This window comes from Vigna unguiculata, chromosome 9 (assembly GCF_004118075.2).
Source record: "Vigna unguiculata cultivar IT97K-499-35 chromosome 9, ASM411807v1, whole genome shotgun sequence".
Lineage (NCBI taxonomy): Eukaryota > Viridiplantae > Streptophyta > Magnoliopsida > Fabales > Fabaceae > Vigna > Vigna unguiculata.
The window spans coordinates 32,837,229-32,861,777 of record NC_040287.1 but is presented as its reverse complement, the minus strand read 5'-3'; the positions used below and the strand labels follow the sequence as shown (position 1 = coordinate 32,861,777).

General features: G+C 33.1%; 2 protein-coding genes across 2 annotated transcripts; both read left to right on the top strand.

Annotated features, from left to right (window-relative positions):
* The first annotated feature begins 239 nt into the window (after positions 1–239).
* LOC114162970 (floral homeotic protein PMADS 2-like) lies at positions 240–3,487 on the top strand. The gene is made up of 7 exons (XM_028046997.1): positions 240–612; positions 753–819; positions 1,320–1,381; positions 1,489–1,588; positions 1,686–1,715; positions 2,134–2,178; positions 3,323–3,487. Exons 1-7 carry the CDS (start codon positions 425–427, stop codon positions 3,374–3,376), a joined length of 546 nt encoding a protein of 181 aa, XP_027902798.1. The 5' UTR covers positions 240–424; the 3' UTR covers positions 3,377–3,487.
* Positions 3,488–9,533: 6,046 nt separating this feature from the next.
* On the top strand, positions 9,534–24,151 carry LOC114163848 (histone-lysine N-methyltransferase ASHH2). The gene is given in 19 exon segments (XM_028048207.1): positions 9,534–9,842; positions 10,038–11,891; positions 11,894–12,995; positions 13,173–13,401; positions 13,721–13,887; positions 14,001–14,080; positions 15,137–15,268; positions 15,358–15,474; positions 15,998–16,090; positions 17,202–17,279; positions 17,544–17,600; positions 18,051–18,822; positions 18,899–18,954; positions 19,102–19,181; positions 19,300–19,382; positions 19,496–19,575; positions 20,342–20,421; positions 22,711–22,756; positions 22,907–24,151. Coding segments are annotated over 18 exon segments (5,970 nt in total). The 5' UTR covers positions 9,534–9,842; positions 10,038–10,280; the 3' UTR covers positions 24,014–24,151.
* Positions 24,152–24,549: the final 398 nt, after the last annotated feature.

Sequence of the window (24,549 nt, the reverse complement as noted above, 5' to 3'; positions counted from 1 at the left end):
CCCCACAACCAGTTTCCACTACCTGTCATTCAAACCCTAGAAAACTTAATCACTCACACCACTTAATTAAACCCTAATAAAAATCCACCTACGTACGTACTCTTGGAAACTCATTGCAAAGGAATAACCAAGGGTTAAGAAAATGGATCACCAAGAAATTACACAAAACCAGATTAATAAACGTGAAATAAAGGCATGCAGTTGAATTGGCTTTGTCACAAACCCTTAAACAAACACTTTCTTTCTGTGCCACTGAGAAAGTTGTTCATCCACAAACCCATAATGGAATGCTCCGCTATTACTTTTCTTGGTGCTTGCTATATACCCTCTTTTTCTCCCCACTTCTTCATTCACTGCAGTTATTAAGAAACAAAAGGGATAGAGAGAAAATAAAGAAGAGAAAGGTTGAGAGAGTTTGTGAGAGATGGGGAGGGGTAAGATTGAGATCAAAAGGATTGAGAACTCAAGCAACAGGCAAGTTACATATTCCAAGAGGAAGAACGGGATCCTCAAGAAGGCAAAGGAAATTAGTGTTCTTTGTGATGCTCAAGTTTCCCTTATCATCTTTGGTGCCTCTGGAAAGATGCACGAATACATCAGCCCCTCCACCACGTAATTATAAGGACTTCTTTCACTTCTTCATCTTTGCTTTTCTAGATTCCTGCTTTTCTTTTTGTTTCATCAAGAACAGTGCAGAATAACTCACATATTTTTCTTTCTGGTTTGTAACTTGGATCTTTTCATTGGTTAAGGTTGATTGACATCCTAGACAGATACCAAAGAGCCTCTGGGAAGACCCTCTGGGATGCCAAACATGAGGTATATTATATACATAGCTAGGTTTTTTTTCTTCTTTATGAAGAACAAACTAAGTAGTTTTTGTTTGATTTCCCTCTGGGATGCCAAACATGCATATATGTTGTTGTTTTTCTTAAAATATGTTCAGTTCCAAGAACCAGTGATTCTGTGATTAGATCTAGATTTGGAACATGTACGCTGTTTTCCTATGTGTCTTTATGAACAGATCTGACTATAAAACAATATTATGAACTCGCTTAATTCCTTTTCTTTGCAAAAGTTTCAAAAGCTGAATGGTATACAAAGATGTGACAAATATGTCTCTATTCCTAGCTAGGTCGATGGATCTCTCTCTTGACTACACGTTTCTTCACTGACATATTCAAACCAGCCACTAGCTAGACCCAGATCTACTGCAAATAATGTTCATTTATTTGATAAATTTTCCTTTCAACTCCATTTTTTTTGTCTTTCTTTCTGAGCTAGGAGTTTACACAATATTGTTGTTGAACTCACTGCAGAACCTCAGCAATGAAATCGATAGACTCAAAAAGGAGAATGACAGCATGCAAATTGAGCTCAGGTAAATGTGTAAATAAACATTAATTATTGCACCTTGATTATATGTATATATCCAACGTCATCTCTTAATTAATTATTACTGATTAAGTGTATATATTTATATTTCAGGCACTTGAAAGGGGAGGACATTACGTCACTGAATTACAAGGAACTGATGGCTCTGGAGGATGCCCTTGAAAATGGCCTCAATGGCGTCCGTGAGAAAAAGGCAATCATATTTTAATGATTACATTTCATTGTTGGTTATGAAACATATGAAACACAGAAAACAAGTTTCCTCAAACCTTGTCTTGTTTGTGCCACAGGTGGAAGTGCACAGGATGTTCAAGAGAAATGTACGTAGGTTTTTTTTCGAATTTGGATTCTATGTGATTTTTTGTGCTGTTTCTCTATTGTGTCTTTATAATACACTAATTATCACTAATTTTAACATTTTAAAATATATTAAAAGAATATTTAAAATATTAATACAGTATACTTTTAATACTCAGCAAAAAACAGCACAAAAAAACCAGTAAAGAAACATGACTCGTTTTTTTAACACTGTATACGATGAAGAGTTCATCGTCATAAGTCCAATATATCTACCTTTTTAAATAAGAAATATTGATTTCTGTATGTTATTCTTATCTTTTGTGATAATTAATTATTTTCACTTGGTGCTGTTGACATATCTGGTATCATAATCATAATATATAAAAGTATTACATATACTATTGTTTAATACCTTTGATATATTTTGATATTGGTCAGGGCAAGATTTTGGAGGAGCAAAATAAGGAACTCAATTTCCTTCTGGTAAGTTGCAACCTGTGTGCGTGCATTAATTCTAACACTCATATTTCTAATTTGTATCCATATCATTGGTATCATATATGTTTAATAGTGTGTTTGATTTTTAACTAAAATGCATTTCTCTTCAAGTTTTCTAAACTTAATTACATTTATATATTATATATGTGTGTGTATTTTGGAGCATATGATTAAAAATAATAATTTGCATGATTTGAATTCAAAGTTATTTGTGATTGTGAAAAGAAATCTCATAGAGGGATGAGAGAGGCTTGATGTGGATGAACTAAATAAAGTTGAAGATTTTTATATGAAATACTGTATTTATAGAAAGAAAAAAAGAGATAAGAGAATGAATGCAAAGAGAGATATAAAGAAATTATTTAAATTGTACTTATTTTTTTTTAAACTATTTTTGCCAAAAAAAATCTTTTAAATTAAATCAATTTATTTTTGCTAAAGTAGTGTTTTTCATTTGTGAGATAAAGGTTGCCGCATTTTTAACTATTTTAAGTTGTAAAATTTAACCTATTATCAAATTGATGGTAATACTGAAAAGGATCTTATACATTGTGAAATTTGTGTGAACACTGATCAAGCTCCATGAACAACCAGGAAAAAAAATTGATACGTATTAGATTTTTGTTTTTAATTTTAATTTGTTAGGTGCATTCATTTTGCGTCATTTGTAGTTGAAGAACAAATTGAATTTTGTGGTTTTCATATAAAAAAAAAATACAATAATACAAACTTGTCTTATAAAATCAGAAGCAATCTTTTTATTTTGGGATAATCATATTAATTGAAATTTAAAAGATAGTTTTTTTAAAAAATAAGTAAGCTTATTACTCATGAATAAAAAACCTATATTACCTTAAAAAATCGCTTTATATAAGCCTATTTATGAGGCACTTCTATATGTTACTCATGAATATATACATATGACACTTCATCACCAGATCAGAAGCAAAACTTATAAATCATTTATTTCTATCTTTTATCACATTTTCTATACTTGTCTCACATCTTAATAGATATATTAGCTAGCTATTATCATCTCGTGAAGGAAATTTATAGCATAGTCCTTACAGAAAAGTTCATGAACTATGAAACTAACACTTATTTTAAATGTTGTGTATGTGTTTTACAGCAACAACATTTGGCATTAGAAAGCGTTGGAAACATGCATGGACAGTGGATTTGACAATATGATCAATTCCTATATAATGTAGATTAATGGCTGCTGTTGTGAAATTAATTCTGGTGAAAGCCTTGTATAACTTATATAATGTCCTATTTCCATCTATTTATTATAGACTCTGAAACTTGTTATACCATGATGATTGAATTTGGATTATATAACACTATTAATTAGTATGTTTTGTGATTCATGATATAATGTTAATGAGTTAGATTAATATTTGTCAATGTATTAAGATGACTATATAGTAATAATTAAAACTTTTGATATATAAAATAATTAAATGACACAATATATATATATATATATATATATATATATATATATATATATATATGTGTGTGTGTGTGTCGCTACATATCAATTTTTTATTTTTTGACTAACCCTTTCAAATTATTTATTTATGGTTTTAATCTTTTAACTTTTTGGATATGTTACCATTACATATCATTTTCGAATTTGTTTTTTTTGGTTCCTTTTATGGAATATCAAAATATATTGATGGTAATTTGAAATTTTAAAATACCAATATAATGTAATTTTAATTCTCATTAGAAAACAACACTAAAATATCCAGTAAAGAAATCTGGACTCCTATTTCTTTATATAAAGATAAGTTTGTGCAAGAAGTGAAAAAATAGTTTTCATTATTAACGATGTCTAAACTTAACTAAGAGGAAACATTTATTTTCAAATATTTGCAGAGAATAATGATAATGCCTACAAACTATATTTGTCAAGTAAGAATGATGTAAGTAATATTTTTAATATGATTAATATTTCTTCTTTTGATGTAGGTGATGATTTATCGAAGGAAAATGATTTCTTTTAACCATTAAATTTTGACAATTTTCTTTTATAACTTAAGGTAATATCTTCTAAATGATTTTCTATTTTTCTATTTTCTCATTTCTCTATATTTAAAAATCATTTAAAAGATGTCACCTCAAGTTGTAATAGAAATTTATCAAAATATCATTGTCCTTTATCGAATTTGATAAAACCTTTTAAAGAGGGAAAGAATGATATGAACATCATATTCCAAGTTGAAGTTCTTAAAGTACAAGCTAAATTGGTCGAACAAACTTTGAAATATACGGTGACTAATCTAATGAAGACTCACTTACATGATCTCACCCAACATGTGGAGACCTATATGAAGGAAGTGTTATTTATAATGAGACAAAATATCCAAAAATTTATTTATTTAATTTCTTTTAAACAGATATAATAATTTGGAAATAATGGAATAGATAAAATGTTTAGTTATCATTTAATGTAAGAAAAAATTTGTTACAGGGTTTTTTCCGAAATATTTTTATCTTGTCGATAATTTTCTATTCTTTTTTACTATCTTTAAAGGTATCGAATTTCATTTGTTAATGATACTTATTTTTATGCTTTTTTTCATCTAATTATAGTTTTGCAGATCAAATTTTTTATTTCCTAATTAAGCAAGTTTTTCCACCACTAATATTAACATCATCCTCTAAGTTTTATATTTATTCATATTTGTCCCTATAATTTTATTGATAACATAAGTTAAGTACACAGTCTTGTTAAGTTCAACTTTCATTATAATAAGGATACTGTTGATTTTACTCCTTCATCTTACTTTAGATTAATTGATAATAAGTGCATTTAATTATTCAATAATGAATCATTAATATATATATATATATATATATATATATATATATATTAAATAGTGACATTATATAATTATTTTGAAATTTAATTTAATAATATTTTCATTTGATAATATTGTTTATAATAGTTAAATATGAAAGTTTATTATAATATCATCGTTAAAGTCTATAATATTTATCTATATTATCATTAAAAAAAATTTAACATTATGTGTAAAATTTATAATTCCCATTGTGTTTTTAATTTTACAAACAATATTTTTAAACAATCTACTTAATATGATAGATTATTTTTTATATTTATAGCAATATATTTTCAATACATATTATATGAGGTTAAAGGTTAACTACGTTCTTGTTTAGATAAAACATGCTTCAAAGTGAGGACCAATTTTGTTCCTGTATTTTATAAAAAAAATGTAAAATGTCATCTAAACTATCGTAACTAAGATCGTGACGGGATGACAAAAATAATTTAAAGAAAAAAATTGAGGAGTCGTCACCATAGTTTATTATGAAAAGTTATAGAAAAATCTTAAGAAAAGAATAGTCTTCGAAATCAAATTTGGATTCGGGAGTCGGTTACGTGTGAGAGGTATTAGTACCCAAGACAATTCCCTCTTTAATTAAGTCTGCAAGATAAAATTTGATATATTTATTGTTCCCAAAATTCAAACAAAATAAAAACACATACAAAATAATAAAGATTAAAAACAAAATTATTTTTGTATTTTTTGGGCAGAGGATTGTACCTCGCTCCTATGTATTTCCATTTAGAAAATCAAGGATGACGTAGTTCTTCTAAAAATGGTTGTTTGATATTATTATTATTTTCTAAATTTTAAATCTTTATATATATATATATATATTATTAATATCAAGAGAACCCGAGATTCTACATGATAAAATATTTAGTTATCAAGCAAATATGAGATTTAACATGATATTTAAAAATGATTTTTTAATTTTTAATTATTATTATTATTATTAATTAAAAAAATTAAAAGCTTATGAAGGAGTATTTTGATTATCAAGTAAGTCCGAGACTTGACATGATATTCAATACTTATATAAAACAAATAATATAATTTTTTATTTATTTTTTTTAGAGAGAATTAAAGCTTACGAAAAAACCTTTTTAATTATCAAGATAAATGACATTCCAAATAAAATAAAAGATAAGGGTTGAACATATCAATGACAAATCCAAGATCATCTAACGTGTAAACCCCAAATACATTTAATCATACAATACGTCAATCGATCATACATTTGATATTGTCATGAGAGAAATTTTGTGCTTATATAGGCACATTGATACCACTGAAATTCTAGTCTTTAATTATAATAAAATATATGAGGAAGGAATTGGTATGATGAAACATATTATAGAAATTAGATGGTCACATAATATCCACGATTATTAACAATATATATTGTCTGTAATTACTATAATCATATTTTTTGTCACATAAAGATCGTGATCAAATCATAACATATTGTTTATATAATTGATCCTAATTATTCCCAGAAATATTTTCTTCTAACTAGTAAAATCATAGCATTCTCTAAAAAAAATTCTTATCGGGAACATTTACTTCGAATTATTAAAATAATATCTTTCCTGATTGACAAATCAATGAGACACATCACATAAGTGTAAATACAAAATATTTATTCAAATTATTATAAAAACATATTGCTTCTAATATTATACTCTTTTCTAAAAACAGAAATTATAAAATGTCATTTTCTAACATGTCATGTGAAGAATGTAAATAGCAAATAGTGGGGTGAAAATATGTATAAAACATTTGGGCTCATGAAAATGATGTGATAATTAAAAACAAATTAGATTCTCCCTTTTTTTTTCTTTTTCTTTTTTTTTCCCTTTTGTATGGTAGAATTAAAGTTAAAAACCTAATCCAACTCCAACTTCACCTTTGGTTAAAGGAGGCCCTCGAGGCTTCAGTCATCATGTATCCTCATCACTCACTTCTTCTTCACGTTGTTTATCCACATAGTTTCAATTATTATTTTTTAGGAAAATAAAAAGGGAAATTTAGATATGATGGTGGAGACATCAAATTGTTGTGTTGTGGGGTTGTGGGAGAGGGTTGAATGTGACATTGCGAGAGGATAGTAAAAATAGGGTTTCAAGTTGCAAAGAAGGGTTAATGATAATGATAAATTTGAATGACAGACCTTCGCACATTGTTGTGCACAACATACTACGCCACACCCACCTTCACCCTTAACTAGAGATTTGAGAACCCTTAATTGTAACTAGGAAAGGAGGAGAGTTGCAGGAAAGACATAAAAACTCTAACACCATTAACTAACTTTTGGTTTCAATGACAAGTTAGATTTTTTAATGTGTATTGTGTCATATATGACCGATATATTCTTGTTAACCAATAAGAACATCAAGTCGGTAAAGACATAACAACTTGATGACTCAAGACGAAGTCATATCAGTAAGAACATCTTGGCCATAATAACAAGATACCTTGTTCTAGTAAAAAAATTGCAAGCCTTAAATCAAAATCAAAACATGTAGATAACTTTCTTGGCTCAAAGTAGAAAATACTTAGCCAAACAGTGACATCCCTTGGTTGTGAGAGTTAGCATTTTATTTATATGCAAATTGGTTTACAAATTGTTCTTTTTTTCCTCTAGAACACAAGAATATAATTACAAGGATAATAAGAAAAGATAAAATTACAAAGACAAATAAAGATACCAAGATAATAACTACTTATCTAGTCTTCCTTTTTGTTAACAAAATTTAAAATAAATATATGACATATCTAGGCCAAATTTCCAGGTTCATAAACTTTAGGTTGGTTTTTGAACGTTTAATAACCACTTTTAATATCAGATCAAGTCCTGAATGACAAGGACGACACACACCTCAATCCTGATTAAACACATAAATAAGGATTAAGCATGACTGAGAAAAAGATTAAGACATACAATGGATTAACAAAACACTCAACAACTTAAGAAAGGTAATTTGCTTAGGTAACATACCTATTAGGTAAAAGCTCATGAAACTACTAGAAATAACAATGTTCAAGAGGTAATTATTACATATTCATTTTAGCATTTGTTACTGTCTTACACACACATATGACTTAAGCGTTAGTGTGTCTTTTCAGACACCTCAACCCCATTGGAGACGTCTTTGCTTGGTATATCTCAAACTACCTTAGTGTTGGGAGAAGTACATCTCACATGGAACGAAGAAAGGATGTTTAGGAGTGCTTCTCATGGGACCATTTTAAGGTATATCTTGATCCTACAATAGCATGTATACTTTAAAATTGAGATGAAGTATAATTTTAGTCAATAAATTGAATTTTTTTAAAAATATATTTAATCCTATTTTATATTTCTATTTTATCTTTAATTATATTTTAAATTTTAAAAAATATATAATATTATATAAAGAGATACCCATATTTAATATTTTTATTTTTTAATTATATTTTAAAGTTAAAAAGATAAAAAAAAAAACTACTCAAATATAAAAAAAAGTGACTATTATCTATTATGGTTTTTTTTGTTATCTCACCACCGTTATTAATATTAGTACTTTCTTTCCTAAAATATACATAGACACAAAATGTTTTTATGAAATTGCGTAGTATTTATGATTTTAATTATTAATTTAATTATATTTAGAAAATAAAATTCAACCTGCTATAGCATATGCGTTAAATAAAAAATTGTCACGTCAGTTATAATAATTTGGAATACGTTTTTCTGTAAATGTGTATGCAAAATACCATTTTTTTCTCACATGCATTAATTCTTAAAGGAAAAACTGTTTAGCCATTAAAAGTATTCTCAGAAAGAAGAGGATTTATTTGTCAAAAACCTAAACTCATAAGTAATAATTTATTAAATTGTAATTCAATTAAAAGTAATTATAAAATGGTTCCCATTCCAGATAATGCAATAGATGTTATCCTAGCTTCAATTCATTGAGTGTATATTTAATTTTGGTGGAAGATTAATTATTTTATTTTATTTTAAATGTGAAGAAAGTAATTATTAGTAATAGCCAATAGCCTTTAAAAAATTACCAAAATGTTATCAACAAGAAGATATGCACAAACTACAAACAAACCGTCGCAAATATCAACACACCCAAAGACAAATTTCTTTGGTCCTTAGCGTGTTCGCATTGAAAGTATTCCAAATCTCGATCAGAAGGATTCTTGTTTTTTTTTTCTTTTCTTTTTTTGTTAAATATACTTTCATAATTTTTTTCTTTAATTACTTCAGACACATGGAAAATTTTGATGTGAAAAAGAAAAAGGTGGTAAGGTTTTAGGACGTGTCCCAGGAAAGAAAAAAAAGATGAAGAATTATGAGAGGCGCGTGGGGGCAAAACGGTCTAATCATATTGAATTCAGGTCCTACCAGATTATTTATCATTTATCATTTATATATCTATAAATCTATAAAAAAAAGAAAAAGAAAAATCTGGCTTGGGTCGCGAAAGAAAGAAGGAAGCACTCTCTCTCTTCCTCTCTCGCGCTTGGTTTTGTTTTGTGCTTTTTTTCTCAAACGGTTTGGTTTTTGTTTTTATTTTTGTTTACGTTGACAACTTCACCAACCATCTTTTTCTTCTCTCTCTCTCTCTCTCTCCTCTGCGCGCGACGCAGACCCAACTCTTTCTCTCTCTTCGACTCAGAGAGAAAAGAATATTTTCGTATTTTATATTTATTTTTCTGAAGAAACCATTGTTGAAAACGCTTAAGCCTAACCTCCTTATCCTCAAACTCAATTCTTGCACATCCTGAGAGCAGGTATTATCTCTAATCTACTTCGTATCTCAATTTTATTCTTCTGTTTTTTATTTTCTGTTTTCAATTTTTGCTATATATATTATTATTATTATTATTATTCGGTTAACGTATCTGCACCTAGGAACGCGTGTCAGCGTCTGCATTTTCTGTAAGTAGGGTTTTCTTTATCAAAATTTCCCCTCTCTTTCCGTGCAGAGCGTCTCAGGATAATGCCGCTTTCTAGGGTTTTCTTTCCGGGCTGTGGTTTTCCCGTGGAGGCAGTGTTCGCCACTCTGCTTTAATTCGAGGTACCGTTTCGTAGGGGGTGTGTTGTGAGGTATTGGTTGGTGCATTGTTGCGATTCTTTTATCTTTGTACGTTTATCGGATTTTTGAAGTTAATCAGAGTGTGACGGGTTAGTGGTGGTGCGGTGTCATTTATGATTCTTGAATGATTGAGATGGGGGCGTGTGGGAGATCTGCTACCGTTAATGATCCCTCTGGAGGGTCTGTTATTGAGCAGCATTTGTGCTCAGAGGTTGCGGAGCAGGCTGTTTCTGTGCAGGAGTCTTGTTCGGAAGTGGCCTGCAATGTTGTGGACTCTAATGCTGACCTCTCCACTGTGGCCGATGGTTATGTGGGAGAGGACCTTGTGGGTTCTGCTAGGTGTCTAGATGAGGGGTCTTGTGATGCTCTGGGTTTGGCAAGTGAATGTGAAAATGCTGATTTGTTGTCACTGGAGAAACCCATTGAAGATGATTGTCTGAATTGTTTGGGGGTTTCTTATGGGGGCATTGAAGTTCCCTGTGCAAGCAGTGGCTCTGAGGGGAATTTTCCGGGTGAGGAAAACATTGATTTGCGGTCGCGGCCCTTGACTACTGGTGATTCACCGAGGCTTTGTGCTCAGCAGGAGGGGCCGAAGGATGATAATAGCCACATGTCACCTGCAGCAGGAGATGAGTCCGTCGTCGAAGGAGGCAAAAACGAGGACACAGGTCTTTTTGGTGATGTTTTCAATCATGTTCTTGATTTCAGGGACTCTGAAATGTCTTTGGAATTAGAATCTGTGGCTGACTTGTTAGTTGATTGCAACCAGCAAAATGAGCAGCAGGAAATTATGAGAAACGCAGACCCCTTGTTGAATGTTGTGGAAAAATGTGATAATCCAATTGGGACAGAAGCAGATGCGTGCAGGCAGATATCTCCTACTGCGGATATGAAAGTGCCATCTGGTGCATTATGTGCAGATACCGAAGTAGAGAGCACAAGTGATCCGAAAGATGGTGAGGTCCAGAATAGTACTTGTGAAGAAAAGGTTAAAGCTTTTGTTGATGAAAAAGTCATTGTCATTAATTCATGTGTAAAAATATTATCCTCTCCAGGTTGCCATGGGACTGTTGAGAGCTCATCTGTATATTCTCCTTGTGAGCCTGCCTTGTTGGATCCAGGGTGTGAAATAAAGAATGATGTACTACAAGTAGAAGATGCTTTCTGCAAATTGAAGGATTGTTCCTCAGAGGAAGCTAGCAACTCCACCTTTAGAAAGCCATTTTCTCCAGAGTCAGGCCTGCCCTCGGTTGCTTCAATTGCCAACTGCTCTTCAAAGGATGTTTCTGATCACCATCGTAAGGGTGATGATGTTTCTACTCCTACTGCTACCAATAATACTGTGGACGATGCAGGGCAGATGGTTAATGATGGAAAAGAAGCAGTTAATGTTGATTGTATCACTGAAAGCATTCCATTACTTTCTCAAAGGAATAGTCGAAGAAGTAAAGTAGGCCGCAAGACACAAACCAAAAAGGCTTCAAGAAGAGGTAAGAACAAAACCAAGGTGACATGTCCAAATGGGGATTATATGAAGTTATATTCAGAGGCTGCTAGAAAGAAAAGAAGTTGTATCTCCAAACCAGCTCGTTCTTCTATCTGGGGATTGATTGGGAATATTGAACATTTTTTGAGCAAGATAATGAGCACGCAGTTGCTGAAGCTGTGTGTCAAGAATTGGGGAAGGCTAGAAGCAAGCGTCAAAGTGGGAAAGCAGTTAAGAATAATGCAAGTACTGGCTCATTGAGTTCAGTACAGAACTGTCCTGTTTCAACCACCCGTGTTCGTCTAAAGATCAAATTTGGTAAAGAACCTGATTTAAGTTGCTCAAATGTCTGGACTCCTGAGTCTGTTGATGGCTTGGCTTCTGCTTCCTACTTGGAGTCTGGTTCAGCTTCTCAGAAAATAGCCAGCAATCTCGAAGATAAAATGTTGAAAGTGGTGACATTGGGCAATACAGAATCTTTCAACAATAACGCGGATAAGGATGATCTTGTTCGAAATGGACAAGTGGCTAATAGCCTCGTAGAAGGACATACTGAAATAACCGAGAAGGCAGATGGAGATGTAGAGGAACCTTGTCTTGCAGCTCTTCCAGAGAAGGTGGTTGAAGCATTGATTGAACCTATCAACAACAAGGGTATGGATCCTGGAACTTCACCTGATTCTGAAGTTATCAATTCAATCCCCGAAGTCCAGGTTGGAGAGAGACATGAAGAAGATTTACATGATGCTGTTTTAGGTTCTTCTAAAGAGTTAAATTCTAAAGTGGATGCCACTGTCAGTAAAAGAGGGAAGAAGAAAGACAAACTTATCTGTTCAGGTGTTTGTATCACTGAAGATGAATCTCAAGGTCCGCCTAGGAACCGTAGAGGGAAGCAGTCAAAGAACCGCAGGGGTAAGAAAAATTGTAGGGATGCAGTTAGCTCTTTGGAATTGTCTACTCTCACTCAGATAAGCAAATCTGTGAGCAGTAAAGAATTGTGCCCGGAATCTTTGTCCCTTTCTGGAGAGACTGGACTTGGACGCTCTGCTGAGGCTTTGACAGTTAAAAATGACATGGACATTAATACAAGTTGCAAACCATCAGTTGACAGTGGATTTTTAGAATCTCAGGTTTCTGAGAATATGCCATCTTCTGCTAGGCCTTTGGGTCGTAAACTACCTAAAAGTCTTAGACCCAGTAAAGTTAGCAGGACCAAATTTAAAGCTTCTGACTCGGCTGACAGGAAAAAGACTACATGTACACGAAAGGAGAAACAGAAAAAGCCAAGTATTAAGTCTGAAGACAAGAGAAAAGGTGCCTCTCTTAAAATTACATGTGAAATGGAAGATCGCCCACATGCAGGTAGTTTTATGTGCCAAATTGACAGCATCATGTGTGGCATTTTTTGTTGCATTTTGGGTTAATATGAGACTGACGTTGGGTCCTTCATGATTATCCAAATTTTATTTTATTATTTTTTGATATTTTTTGTGATAGTTATATAGTATGACAAGGATATGTTTAATTTTTGTCTCTTAGAAGCAAGTATTGGAAATCATAAGCTGGTGGATGCTGTTGGAAAAATTAACGCCGAGGACAACAAAGTATCAGTCAACAACATATCTAGTTTGGACATGCCGTCTGGTGTTGGACTGGGTGGTCAACTTCCGTCTCCCCGTAATGCGTGGGTGCGATGCGATGATTGTTACAAATGGAGGCGAATTCCAGCTATGCTTGCAGACCTAATTGATGAAACTAACCGTACCTGGTATGACTTGTTTCATTCTATTGTTATTTTTCTGTAATACATGCTTAGAAGCTGAAGAGGCAGAATATGATATAATCACGTATTTGTTTGTAATAAATTTTTTCACAATAGTCTTCACTTTTAATTAATTGACCATGTGCACCAGTGATTATTTGGTTTTTTGCATAATTTTCGTTAATTAGTCATGATTTATAGTTGTAGTTAATTGTTCTGGTTGTCTTATGTCTTTGCATATGGAGGCGTGTAAAGAAAATGTCTTAAACATATTTTTCCCAGTTCAAATAACTTGTATATTTTCATGGGTGATCTTCTTTTGAAGGACATGTAAGGACAGCGGTGATAGTGCTTTTGCTGACTGTGCTGTTCCTCAAGAAAAGTCAAATGCAGAGATTAATGCAGAGTTGGGATTATCAGATGCCTCGGGTGACGAAGATGCATATGAAGGCTCCAAAAATTTTAAGGAATTAGATTATCGGCCTCCGTTTGGTGTGTCATGAGTTTTTTATTTTTTAAATGAAATCTAAGCTTGACAATATTCTGTTTTAGGAATTCCATTTTTGTCTAATTGTCTGATGTTTAATTTGCTCTATGCATTGCAGTTTCCCAGGGGTCAACTTTTACCCATATATTCACCAATGAATTCCTGCATCGTAGCCATAAAACTCAGACTATTGATGAGGTCCTGAATTATTCTAGTATTTAATTGTTCCAAAGGAATACCATATTACGTAATTTGATCAAGTTTACCTGTGTTTGTTTTAGAATACACAAGTGATAATGTTGGATTAGTGAAACTGGTCATGTTGATTTCTTTATATGACTTACAGAGGGATTGAGAGCTTTGATTTGCCGATCTGCATATGTTCTTTCTTTATTGAGTACATTTGCATTACATTTTATTCCAGGAGGGTTCTTTGATCTCCTTCAAGTTTACCTCCTTTTATTATTTTTTCTTAAGAAATGTGAAATAGGTTATAATTTCATGGAAGCCCATCTGAATCAGAGTTGATCAATATCTAGAGCATATACCTGAATACAGTGATGGAGCTAGACTGTGTTAGTTGGGGTGGCACATAAACTACCTTTTAAATGAAACTATTTCTATCTCTTATTATAAAATTTCATTTGTTGGGGAATAATCATTTCATAAATTTAGAATTCCAATAATCTTTTGATACATGGGTCTTGTAAAGAGTAATATTATATGCAGAATACCTCACATTTTGTAGACACCACACAAATTTCATATATTTGAGAACGTTTACTGGATTTGAAAGAATAATTGTGGTTGAATTACTACAAGTCACCATGTAATGCATATATATTTACATACATACATACATACATATATATATATATATATATATATATATTAAAAAAAGTACTACCTTACAAGCCAATAGATTTGAGTCATTAAATTACTATCTGAAGGAAAAGTGTTGTATTGCTATAATATTGATTAAGGTTTTCTCTTGATATAATTTTCTTTATATTATTAATTAATTAATTACTGTTATTATTATTATATTGTAAATCTTTGCCTTGCTTCCAATTTCCAAAGTATGTCTTTCTTTTGCTATTACAGCAGTTACTGTCAGTTTTATTTTACATTTTGATTGTGGTTTATTATTTAATCATGAAGGATAGCACTTAGGTTTCAATTACGCTCTGGTATTTGAAAATTGCGCATCTGTTCTATATTCCTGAATTCATTACTCCTCTGAATATGTATCAGATAATGGTTTGTCATTGCAAGGCAACTCAAGAAGGAAAGTTGGGCTGTGGGGATGAATGCCTAAATCGGATGCTTAATATTGAATGCGTGCAAGGAACATGCCCGTGTGGGGACCGTTGTTCTAACCAGCAGGTCTATAACCTTGTTTTTTTATGAAATATATATTAATATTTGGTCTTTTTGACAAATTGCATGACTGTCAGATAACTGTTTGATTTCAGTTCCAAAAACGCAAGTATGCTAGCCTGAGGTGGTTTAAATGTGGGAAAAAGGGTTATGGACTAAAGGCACTTGGCAATGTGGCTAAAGGCCAGTTTCTTATTGAATACGTTGGAGAGGTAAAATGTACAGTTCCTTTGTATTATCCCTATCCTAATTTAGCAGTTTTACTTATTATTTTGTTATAATACATGATCTTTTGACTGTTGAGGATGCTTATTAATTTTTGTGATCATATTTATGCTGTGGTTCCTTATTTTAGCTGATGTTTTTGGGGAAGGAAGATTTAGTATTGGTCTCACCGAACTCTTCTCTTTTTGTTTCATTCCCCCTAATCATTTCTTTTTGCCGAGTTTTAGTTTAATTACCACCATGTTCATATAGTCTATGGTTGTATGGGGATAAAGAATAGCTTATGTCTGACAATCAACTTACTTTTCTTGTTAATGGAGGATCCTCGTTAGAAGATTGAATGGATTCTGTAATTAATGGATTATGTTATATCTTATAGTGTTGGAATTTTCACTGCTATTCTTTATTGGGGCATTCATACGCTTTATGTTGTACATGCAAAGGTGATGCGCAACTTGTGCACATCATTCAGTTTTAGGAACTTAAATATCTAATATATGGTCCAAACAGGTGCTTGATATGCAAACGTATGAGGCACGGCAAAGAGAATATGCTTTGAAGGGTCATCGACATTTCTATTTTATGACCTTGAATGGCAGTGAGGTATGAATTTAACCTGCATATTTGTGTTTTAGCAAAGTAAAATTTAACTGTAGTTGGGTTGGAAGCGCAATGGATTTGTTCATGATAGCATGTTACACAAACAATTGTTTACATGAATAGATAGTTACTAGATGTTATTTAACTTCTCCTATAATACATTCCTATTAACGTGCTTTGGAAATTACCTTCTCTTCCCTTCCTTCAAAGAAAAATTAACAGGGAAAGAAAGCTTTTTTCTCGGAATAAAATTCTTTTTCATTACATCTCCTGATCTTCTAAGTGCTATCGGACTTTAGAAGCACATCATCCATATTACCTTCCCCTTAACCCATAGAGAATTAGGAAATCCAGAAACCATCTCATTGTGAAAACCACACCGTTGAAGGGAAGCTTGCTCTACCATCCTATAATTGATTGTGAAACGTATCTTGTTTGGAATAATTTACTGTTTTTGATAAGTTAAATGAATATTCTGTTTTACTTCCGTCAACAATTTGATTGGGATTCCACCCACAATTGAAATAGAGAGGTTAAAATTATGATTATATTTCTCGACTGAAAATGGAGCATAGAAAGGAGAAAGATCTCTCCTAAAGCCTCTTTTATTGTTCAGTACTTGCTCAATTCTCAAACGCTAACAAGTAACAATGTAGAATGATTCCTCTTACCCTTCCATTCTCCTATTTAGTTATCTAAATAATCCTGCTGACTAGCTGTTCTTAACGAGAACCTTTTTTTTTTTCAAGCAAATATCTTTGACTCATCTGTAATATCATAGCTTGTGTGAATGGAAATTTTGAAATTGAAGGATAGCTCTTTGAGCTATTCACACCTCTACTACTGATTTATCTGGATTGTGCATTTATTTTGCCACATTTTGTGACTGCCTGATATCTCAATGCCACAAAGCATGCCTGGATTGTTGACATGTTTCAAGTTTTTCAGTTTTTGCTATTTGCTTCATATTGTAACTAGTCTGAGCTTTAGTTGGGTCTGGAATTGTGTCATCTAGCTCTTTCAGCATGATTTGTTATTGTCTCCCTATTACTATTAGTTTTTCAGCTGTTAGTTATTAAAGACTACTTTGTCATTTACAATTCTTTATTTTCAGGTAATAGATGCAAGTGCTAAAGGAAACTTGGGGCGTTTCATTAATCATAGTTGTGATCCTAATTGTCGGACAGAAAAGGTGACTATTATTACCTTTCTTTAGGTTTATTTAATAAAGGCAATGATACTACTACCGGAGAACCTTTTCTTTTAATTACTAGGAACCGTTTTCTTGACTATATTTTTTGCATTTTGCTTATCTTTTACCAGGAAACGTCGATGTTAGCTTTTCCTGAACATATTATTTAATGCCGTTTGGCATATCAATTCCTTGAGTATGAATTTCATAATTAGGCTGTTGTTTTCAATTACTTGATCTTGTGTTTGATCCTTTTTTTAACAGTGGATGGTGAATGGGGAGATCTGTATTGGACTGTTTGCATTGAGGGATATTAAGCAGGTGTGCATTCTGCCTCCACTTACTACTTTCATGTGTGTTGTTAATTCCACTAGATTTTGCAGTTTTGTGTTGTATAACATTGTTGCTTCTATGTTTCAGATTGTGTGACCTTGGAAGTTTGAACAATTAACTTCAATTTCTTTTCTTGTTTGCAAGTCTTTGTGTATTATGATTATCAAACATATGGGAAAATGTGAATCTCTTTACAAACTTTTGTATTTTAAGTATGAAAATGGTTGGTTGTGCCGCCTCTCGGCAAGATGAAATATAAAATATTTGGTCATTTGAGCCAGAAATATGCTAATTGAACAAATGGTTGGCTGATTAATGGTTTTTTTGAGGACTTGGAGGTCCTATTTTCATACCTTGAGTTTTGGATTATGAGACTAGAAAACTTTAATGTTTAGTATTGTGTGTTAAGCTGAACTTTTTTACCAATACCTTCCCCAGGATGAAGAATTGACATTTGACTACAACTATGTAAGGGTTTTTGGTGCTGCTGCAAAAAAGTGTTATTGTGGTTCACCTAGTTGTCGAGGTTATATAGGTGGTGGTGATCCACTTAATGCTGAACTGATAGTTCAAAGTGATTCAGAAGAGGAATTTCCAGAACCTGTTATGCTTACGAAAAATGGTGAAATTGAAGAAGCACCCAAGTATTTTAATAATGATGATACAGAATCTGCTAGAAATATGTTAAAAGGCAGGGATGCATTGGAAAAGTCTACAAGTGCTATAGATTCAGTTGGTTCTCCAGAAAAAGAAAGTTCCATGAACCCTGCCTCTGCCGTTTCTCTGTTGCACAGCTCAGCAGAAATGGAGGATTCAAAGGGCAAGTTACCATCTGCCGTTCGAGTTGAAGAAATTTCTCAACAAATGGAGGATGTAACAAGCAAACCCATGCCTGCCGTACAAGGATATGAAAAGGAAAAGGAATCAGAGTTTGCAGACAAAACTTCTTCCACTCAAAGATTAGAGACTACTTCTCCCCTTACAGCTGCTAGCAAAATTTTATCTAATTCTACTGGTAGTAATAGGGAATCCAAGTCTGAAATAATTGAAGGCAAGAAGAATCCCAAACTAAATGGTTCTGTTAAAAAGGGAAAGGTCCATACTAATCCTCCAAATAGCCTTAAAGCTGAGGTGACAGCCAATCGATTGCAGTTGTCATCTGTCAAACCAAAAAGGGTTGAAGGTTCTTCCAATGGACGGTTTGAAGCAGGTTGGTCATCCTCATTTGTTTTGCAACATGGTCATTTAAATAATTTTTAATGGATAAACCTTTTTGTATCCTGCAGTTCAGGAGAAACTTAATGAGTTGCTGGATGGAGATGGGGGAATAAGCAAAAGAAAGGTAAGTACTATATAGTTACCAAGTGAACATCTCCAATTTATTACTTCTGAATGGCTTAATGTTGAAGGTATTGCGGGGCTTGCTACCCAGGCAGTTTTATGTTTAGTTTTCGCCATTTGACTGCCTTCACCCTTTTTCTTGTAACAGGACGCTACCAAAGGGTACTTGAAGCTTTTGTTTCTCACTGTGGCATCTGGTGATAGAAGCAATGGTGAAGCAATTCAAAGGTTCTCTCATCTCTACCTTTCTGTTTTCTTCATTAAAGAACTCATTATATTCAGTTATATTAGATTTTTTCATTCTTCATGGACACATTGTAAAGGTGATTTTAAACTTTGGTTGCAGTAATCGAGATCTTTCCATGATACTTGACGCCCTTCTGAAAACAAAATCTAGAGCAGTGCTGAATGATATAATTAACAAAAATGGTAATATATATTTGCTTGCTATGTGACGCAGTTTTCTCTGTATATATCTTAAATGTGTAAACCTCATTGGGTATTTTATTGGTTTTCAATGTAACTATACTGTTGTTTCTCAGGTTTACAGATGTTACATAACATTATGAAGCAGTACAGGCAGGACTTCAAAAAAATTCCAATCCTGCGGAAGCTTCTGAAGGTGCTTAGATTACTCATATTTTAGGTTTTTGTTATATTCCTTCTGACTAAGAGGTTATATATATAGTATTTGGATATAGTATTTCAAAATTTCTTAAGGATTTTTTTATACTAAAGAGGGTTTAAAATGCATAGGAATTTATTTGCTTCAAATAAATTTAGAAGGAATGTGAAAGAAGTGTGGAAGTGTGGAAGGGAGGAGGGAGAGTGGTGCTGTGAAGTCAGAGTGCACATAAAATTTCTGAGTGAGAGTTGACAGTGAGACTCTGTGGAAGAATGAAGGAATTACCTTTTTCAGAGTTATTTGAAATCTTTTCATTTTGCATTAAAAAAATCCCGTGAAAAACTTCCATCTTTTAATTTTTTTTTGGATTAAATACTCTTAAATTTATTTTGAATTATGGTATTTTAAATCCTCCTAAAATTTGAAGTCCTCTTGAAACTTCATTTTTGTGATGAATTCTCGATTTTATATGATTGTTCTGATGCTATTTCTTCTATTTACCTAAAACGTAAAAATATATTATGCAATTCTCCAATGGAATTGTTGTGAACTCATAAAGCTCATAATATATTTTATTCCTCTTCATTATCTGGAATGTTCAATCTGGTAATTGTTGCTTAGGTGCATAAATTTGACAATCCTATATTATTTAATAAGTTTGTTGCTGGTAGATCTTAGTCTTTTCTATGCTGTTCATCTTTCTTCATTCTCTAAGTATTATTATTAAGATAATATATTGCTCGGACACCTCTATTTTTTGCAGGTCTTAGAGTACCTAGCAGCAAGCAAGATTTTGACACCTGAACAGATTAATGGTGGTCCTCCGTGTCACGGGATGGAGAGGTTAGAAAATTTTAAAATATAACCTCCTGAAATTTCACGGGGCAATTGTATTATTTGTTGTATTGTAGAACTGAAGTAGCAGTTTTCATTTATGTTTCTTCATCACCTATTTTTGATTGGCAAGTATGAATTTGATTGACACATAAGATACAAAAAAACATTTTTGTCAAAGTGGTTTTAAGCATGAAATATGTTTTCTTCAGTCATCACCCTTTTCCTACTACATATTTTTGGGAGGGAATTGAATCAATTGACCGTTTGGTTTTCACTTACCCTTAATAATTTGGAGATGTAAAATCTCTTGCAACTTTTTTTTTTTTTTTACATTTTACTAGTAGGACATGACATTTTTTGTATTAATCGATAAGTATTGATATTCTTGGTGTACTTGAGATATTAGAAAATGGTAATAGAAACTAAAAATCAGAATGAGAAAGAAAAACTTCTACCGAATATTGTTAGAGATATGTAGAAACTAACAATCAGAATGAGAAAGAAAATAATTTTTACTGAATATTGTTACAGATATGATTTGATTGCTTTAAATAGAGAGGTGTGATATGATTTAATAGGGAAATATCTTACGAAATATTTCTCATTATTAGATATTGATGGTGTCTTATTATTGTATCTCTTCTTTATTATAAATAAGAATAAGAATATTCTTGTTTGCAGCCGAGATACTTAATTTATTATATTCTTTCTTGGTTTCTCTTTTCTCAACATGGTACTAGAGTGGTGCCATCCTCCACTGATCTTTTTTCAGTAATCCTTTCAACAAATAGGATGAATGAACTAGTAGAAGAGAAATTTCTCCAAGGATTGCCACTTCAGACAGATCTGATGCTTAATTTTCTAATGACAACTTTTCTTAGTGTACCCTTCTTTCCTTCTTCCTCAATTCATATCTAATAAGCATGTTGACCGATTTTGCTTGTATTGCTTTGTGGCTTTGCGTCCCAGAAAAGGAACTTGTTGGTCTGTGATCATAGTTCCTCTTTCATCGTCTTATATCAAGTACTGGGATATCTTGTCGCGTAATTGGAAGGAAATTTTGATTTTTGTAGTTAATATCCCAATGAATGTTTGAGTAGAATCAATTTTGCACTTCTCGTGAAGTATGCACATTTTATCTTCAGTCAATATGGTGTCAATTCGGTCCCCTTTATGATTTTGGGCTAGCTGCATTATCTTTGATGAAGCCCAATTGGAAGAATGTCCATTATGGCAGGGTTGCTCACTGGTAGTGATTTAATAACCACACGGAAGCTGGCATCCTGTGGCTCCAGTGGTGGTGGAGATATGTGTAGACAGTATGTAACCTGGGCTTTGACTGCAGCTATTTGTGATATCTGACTTAGCCAAAATTCCATAGCTGTCATCATTGAAGCCCTCATATTGACAGTGGTTCCTGTCTCTTTGCTCCTTGGCCTGTCCATTGTGTCTCCAACAACACCTTTTACTTTTTTTCCCTTTTTCTTGTTTCTTTATTACCCTGACACTGATTTTTCAAAACCTAAATCCTTTATTTGGTTGCTCCACCTCTTTCCCAATGTCATGCAACATACACCGAGTCAAGTTTTGACTTCATCTCAGTATTGGGTTGTTCATATATTACTGCACCTTACTGAACTTTTCAGTGGCACAATTCATTAGTCTTATCCTGCCACTCACGTTTCTGGCCCGAGAACAGGTCTCAACATAGTTATTGGAGATCTTGTCACTCTTTGCTAAGAATCTAGCTGCCAGTCTTACCCTCTGGCATGATTATCCCTTGGATGGGTTTCTGTCTCAATTTTCTGTTCTTGCTTCGAGGTAGTCAATTCTTCAAAGGCGTGGCTACCAAAGCTACCTCTGAATCTTTTTGATCAAAGTTGTAGAAAATTATTCTCAATCTGAATTTAGGATATTTCTACTCTAGATATACAACCAAAGCATTGCCACACCTTCACACTTATAAATGCCAATTACAATGTATTGGATGAATGGATTTCTTGAACTCAATTTCTCAGTCCTAGCAATCCGTGCAATTGGATTTGCAATACTTAGTACTCACATCTCGTGCGTAGATTTTTGTTTCATTCTAAACCTATTGATAACATTGTCACTTACCTATTGATGTAAACAACACGAAATTTCTGCCCTTTTGTAGTTTTTATCTTGAACCCTAACGTGGGATCAATTATTTCATTGCTGCGAATCTTCAAATCATTTGCATTTTTATTTGACTAGAAAAGATGTATTTTTTTCTTCAAAAAATTTGCACTAATAATTTGTTTTTACGTTCAGCTTTAGAGAATCGATGCTTTCTCTGACAGAGCATGATGACAAACAGGTATCTGTTATGCTAACTTGTTCATTCCAAAGCGCACACAAGTGCCAAGAAATGTATTTTAGAGGATTTTTTCAACTATTTGTATATATCTGTTTTGGGGACAAATAATAGGATCTTTGAATATAATTGTTGTTTTGTTTGCACGTGTAGGTCCATCAAATTGCTCGAAGCTTCCGAGACAGATGGTTTCCCAGACCCAACAGAAAACATGGCTATTTGGACAGGGATGATAATAGAATGGAATCTCACAGAACTTTCAATGGTAACAGATTTTCAGCATCACACTGTCATAGACATGAACAGGATTTAAGGGCTGCAGAATCAATGGACTGTAGTCAGCAGTCTATGCACGTGACAACCCCAGTAGATGCTGATACCCAGGAAAGCTGTCCTGCCCACTCTGTAGATGGGGTTGAAATCAAAGGACCCAAAAAACGGAAGCGCAAGAGCCGATGGGATCAACCTGCGGACTCAAACTCACTTTGTGATGCTGTTATGAGCTCCATTGGTGAAAGCCAGAACATTCATGAGGATGTTCCACCAGGGTTTTCGTGTCCAATAGGTCCGTTAAATGCTTCTTCCCTAAACTCTGGCAATGTTGTATTGCAAAATGCAAGCCGTTCTGGATGTCCCTCTGATTTAGTAGTTGGTCATTCAAAAAGGAAATTTAATTCTCACTTGCCTGTGGCTTATGGAATGCCATGGTCCGTTGCCCAGCAATATGGAACACCTCATACTGAATTTCCAGAGCGCTGGGTCACTGCACCTGGCATACCTTTCGTTCCATTTCCTCCACTACCCCCATATCCTCGGGACAACAAAGACTCTCAACCTTCTAATAATAATAATAGTGCTATGATAATCGATCAGCCTTGTGAAGCTATGACAAGGGATCACTCTGCTGAAGTTAAGGAGGGCGATAACAGTAGTATGGTCACTTGTTGCGCAGATGATATGATTCCCAGCACAACTAGTGCTAACCCTCAAGAGTCAAACCTTCTGTTTGAGGAAAACGAAGCCAAACGAATGAAGGGTGACTCCCATGATTTGGTAACCAAGTACTATAGACAGCAGAAATGGAATAATTCGAAAATACATCGACCATGGTTCCGGAGGAATGCATGGAAATGTAATGAGAACAACTCTAATGGTGATATGTGCAGTATAGATGTAGATGTACCAAAAGAGTCGGAAGATAATTGTGATGCGGAGGATGCAATCTGTAGAGAGGAGAAAGGTGGCAATAATATTTATTAGCATGCACAGCAGCAATATTGTTCACAGGAAAAAAAGAAATTATTTTTGTTTTCTTTTTTCTTCCTTTTACATTAATGTACTGTCAATTCATTCGTTCCTGAATCTATTATTCAATGAAAATATCATTCAATTTCACCATTCCTCTCCTTCAATTTTTACCCTACACGGGAAACTCCTGTTCCCAATACTGATCCTGCCAAACCTTCAAGACGGGTGAGTGTTTTTCTTGACTTCTAATTCTCTACCAAAATGGAAAACCTATTGATGACTGGTAAGACTATTGTTCAACCGTTTCTCTATTTACAGATAAAAGTAATTATTAGTTCCCTTGCTCTCTACTTCCTGTCTGTCTGATTTATTATGAATCCCAAAGATCATTTATGTTCTTTGGGTCTCATATTTTGTATTATTTTTTAGAGTTGGTTCTTTCGGATGCAACGGGATATATATGGTTCAAAACTTTCGAAGTTATACCTGTGAATGTCTTGAGAATTTGGGAAGAAATGTTTGTAGTTTTTTATAGGGGTAATTTCCTC

What these genes read in the sequence shown, in the direction of transcription:
- LOC114162970 (XM_028046997.1), top strand. Translation starts at nt 425, where the DNA reads ATGGGGAGGGGTAAGATTGAGATCAAAAGGATTGAGAACTCAAGCAAC. An exon ending in AGCATGCAAATTGAGCTCAG is followed by an intron (nt 1,382 to 1,488) that starts GTAAATGTGTAA and finishes TTTATATTTCAG; the next exon opens with GCACTTGAAAGGGGAGGACA. An exon ending in ACAGGATGTTCAAGAGAAAT is followed by an intron (nt 1,716 to 2,133) that starts GTACGTAGGTTT and finishes GATATTGGTCAG; the next exon opens with GGCAAGATTTTGGAGGAGCA.